Here is a 3,952-nt window from a genome sequence, read left to right as displayed (position 1 = left end):
AGCAGTAATGGCAACAAATTTAACATCACAGTTTTATCAGGATAAATGGCCAGAACGGACTCGGGTACAAGAGACACTTTCAAAAACAGGTCATTTCTTTATTTCGTCTCAATTCCTGTTGACTACGCTCGATTTATCAAAAAAGAGAAAAAGAAAATGTAAAACAAATATAGAACACTAAGAAATATCGAAATCACTTTTTGCCAGCCGATCGTCTCAGACTGAAAACAAAGAAAGAAAAACGTAGAAGACAAATTGGACAACCCAGTCTCAGGTTAACTTACGTTCAGCTTTACACAGAAACAGGTAGAAAGGACGGTGTGCGGCTGCGGTCTGCTTTTCTGCTTTTACTTCATATTTTTCTCATTTTTCTGGACTTTCAAGGCAGTCAGGCAGGGGTTGGACATAGTTGCATTTTTCTCATTAGTAAACAGTATTTTTATGGAGTGTGTACAAAATTATTTCGTGAATATAGTCTTAAAACTGTAGTTTTGAGAAAACAGTGCAAAATTTCAACCAATATCTGAACATGCGTAACATTAAAATGACTCTTTAGAAGAATTTCACGGTTTTCATGAAATCGTATATTTTCATTAATAGAAGATTCTTTATTGCCAAGGAAATCCCTTTACTTTGAGAGAAATCGAGTCTATATGCCATCTGAGGGGAACGAGAAACCCGAATAAAATTGTGTTTTCTCTCACTACTTCTCAAAGGCACAGCAAACAGCAGTTTTTCCTTAATACGACCAAAATTCTGAAGCATTTAGTACTCTACATCGCTACATACTGTTTATGATGTGTAATACACACTAAAAAGCCTCAAGTAAAACAGCCATAAATAATTCGGCTCCACCACAAGTGAAAAGAACCACATCCGGGTGTTTATTCATATACAGACATTTGGTAAATGGAAAGGAAACAGGTGACCGCCGTTTTCCCATTGCTGAGAGGCGTTTGCTTCTGATTCACAACAGATAATAATAATAAAAAACACGCACACACACGGAAAAATAAACATTTGAAGATAAATAGGAGACCCATTAAAAAATATTTATTAAAGTTTGTAAAAGTAACAGTTTGAAGGAGCAAATTAAACACAATTTACTTTATATACCAAAGCTTTTTATTATTATTATTATTATTATTATTATTATTATTAATACTATTTTTTCTAGAAATGCTGGTGAATAGGAATTCCATACTGATCAATAGACCTGAAGTCGATTAGTCTCCGTGATTCCAAAAATAGTTCTTTAACTATTCAACTAACAAATAACCCCAGAGAGTGAACTTTAGGATTAAATGTCTTTGTTGCAGCACTTGTAAAATGATTTCATTTCATGAATTGTGTGGAAGTATCGTTCGTCTTTGTTGTTGCCTCTCATAAACATATATTTCCTCTTAGATCTACTTCATTTTTAAAGTAACGAACCGCATCAAAGTGGTGTGAGATGTAGATGTTGTGCGCTTCGCATGTTTTGTCTAAACTTCTAAAGTTTGCGCAAATGCTTTGTTTCACCTTCGCTGCGTCAAAGGACGGACTTGTTCTGCTGCTGTCGGCGAGCGTAAAACAAATCATTTGCATATGATAGCCTGTTTGTAACCTGATGTGACACCTAAATAAAAACTGAGTGGGCAAAAGTCTGAGTCAGAGATGCCATTGGTGACGCAACGTGGGATTTACCCGTTAAAATTTCCAGCGTCAACAGATCTTTTTAGAATGCAAATAAAAAGTATCGTTCACTACTTTCAGCGCAGTGACCCGGTAGGTCTCATAAAAGCAGCTTTCGGGTGCTGCAGATTAGAGCAATGAACCAATCGGACTCTACCGGCTGTGTTTATCATTCTGATCCATTTAATAAGTCTCAAAACACACATCACAACAACAACAGCGACAACAACAAAAAATCAAATCAAATCAAAATGGTCAAGTCGCTATGAGTCAAACATTTACACTCCAACATGGTTTAAACATTAACCACAACTGCTGAACAAATGGAGTTACACGAGACAAAATGCGTACAAAAATAGAATGTCTTCCAACTTTACATATGAAAGGACAAATATACATTGCGATAGAAGCGTCCTTGAATCAGTATGTGTACAAAAAGACACACAGCAAGGCACTAAAGGGAAAATTAAGAGTTCCACAAACATGTTAAGATGAATTCATTGTCAATTTAATAACTTAAAATTGTTTAATTTCTTGGAAACGTTATTGCAGTTATTTCACATTCGCGCACAAAAGCTGGGCTCTTAGTTAAGTGTTGGCTAGATTTTATTTCATAAAGTCCCTTTCACATTACAAATGATCTATTAATTTTGTATGAATTGTATTGGCTTTTTTATTTGTATTTTCAATAGACTGTGCAGTCAAAGTGCATTCGTGTCAGTCTTTCACTCAGTTCTGCGGCAGGAATGGGAGAATGTGCGTATCTGCGCACTACTGCACAAAAGTTCTTGTTTATTCCCATCCTGGTGATTGGACCGCGGTCTTCAGTTCACAATAGCTGAAGAACTGTTCTGATCGTACCCTTCTTTTTTAGGTTTTCTTCTTAGTTTAGTTTTAGTTCACACTGCCTCGGTGACAGCAAAGCTTTCCACGGAAACCTACGAACAGATCCCGTTGGCTGCGCTGATGCCGCCTGATAACCGGTCCAGTCCGGAGCTGCTGGATGAGGAAGAGGAGGAAGAGGAGACAGTGGAGGACTTCCTCTCTTTCTGTCTCAGGTGAATTTTTGTATGTCTCTTTCTCTCGTCGCTCCGAGCAAACTTGCGGCCGCAGAAGTCGCAGGCGAACGGCTTCTCTCCCGTGTGCGTACGGATGTGAGTGGTGAGGTGGTCGCTGCGGCTGAAGTTACGCATGCAGATCCGACACTGGAAGGGCTTGTGTCCAGTGTGGATGCGGATGTGTCTGGTCAGTTCATCCGATCGCGAGAAACGCCGGTCGCAGCCCTCCGCTGGACAGGGGTACGGCCGCTCATGGATTGGTGTCTTGCTGGGTCTGTTCGGGTACTTTCTGGGTCGCAGGATTGGCCGCAGGGGCAGATTCTGTGGGCTGTACGCAGAGGGGAGCCGCGGCGCCCCTCCCTCGGAGGCACCACTACCCGGAGCCCCCAGAGTAAAGTTCCTGATAGTGTTCAGGGGGGTCAGAGGTGGAGGGACACGGAAGGTATCAAGAGGACAAGAGCCAAACGGTTTCCGATCCTGGATGCCTGCCGTGTGCATGTCCCGCTGGCAAGTCGGCTGGAAGAAGCCCGAATAGTCGGGGATGATGGGGAAAAGCCCTGGTGCGTCTGAGCTTCCGGGCTGCTTGGGTGACGAGTAGGAGGGTGGAGGGTAAGAGGCGATGGGGCAGGTAGAGGTGGACAAAAATGCAGAGGGGTCCTGGTATACCTCCCCACAGCCGGAGGTGGAGTAAGGAGGCGGGGGTGAGTACAAGTGGTGGTGGTGCTCTAGCTCTGCCTGGCTCTGAGCCGCCATGGTGCAACTCAAATTACCACTGGAGAAGTGATTGGGAGATCCTGAAGAAGCCGGGGAGGAGGACGCTGAAGAGCAGGGAGGAGGAGGAGGAGGAGGTGGCTGGGCCACGTTGAAGATCCCCGAGACGATGTTGATCACTCCCTCGGGGTTCCAGTTACCTGGATATTGAGAGTCGATGGAGAACTTCCCCATGTAGGTGAAGGTCTGGTTGCGATGGGCTGCAGGCTGCGAGAAGCTGCTGGAATATGAAGAGAGGTCCAAGGAGCGTTTTTCTGCACTCATGTCTGCGCCCATCAAGCCATCTGCGGGGGGAAACAAATCAGAAAGCATGATTCATTAACCTCTTCACACTAGACCGGAAAGTGGGCTTTAAGTGACAGAGAGCAGGTGCATCTGTGTTCCGTTACGCACGGACTGCGCTCCTACCATCCCAAACTTCTTAAGTACAGCACTCCAAAATTTAACAG

General features: G+C 43.3%; 1 protein-coding gene across 1 annotated transcript in view; it reads right to left on the bottom strand.

Annotated features, from left to right (window-relative positions):
• Positions 1-1,731: 1,731 nt before the first annotated feature.
• The window catches only part of LOC146662995 (E3 SUMO-protein ligase EGR2-like), a 2,720-nt gene continuing 499 nt past the window's right edge, over positions 1,732-3,952 (bottom strand). Inside the window, exon 2 of the mRNA XM_085415580.1 lies at positions 1,732-3,787. Within this exon, the coding sequence (XP_085271706.1) occupies positions 2,613-3,787 (1,175 nt within the window). The 3' untranslated portion in view covers positions 1,732-2,612. The remainder of the gene's footprint in view (positions 3,788-3,952) is intronic.

Source organism: Rhamphochromis longiceps, linkage group LG8 (assembly GCF_057381845.1).
Source record: "Rhamphochromis longiceps isolate RC_006_pf linkage group LG8, R_longiceps_female_GT1.1, whole genome shotgun sequence".
Classification (NCBI taxonomy): domain Eukaryota; kingdom Metazoa; phylum Chordata; class Actinopteri; order Cichliformes; family Cichlidae; genus Rhamphochromis; species Rhamphochromis longiceps.
This window is presented reverse-complemented; position numbering and strand designations above follow the sequence as displayed.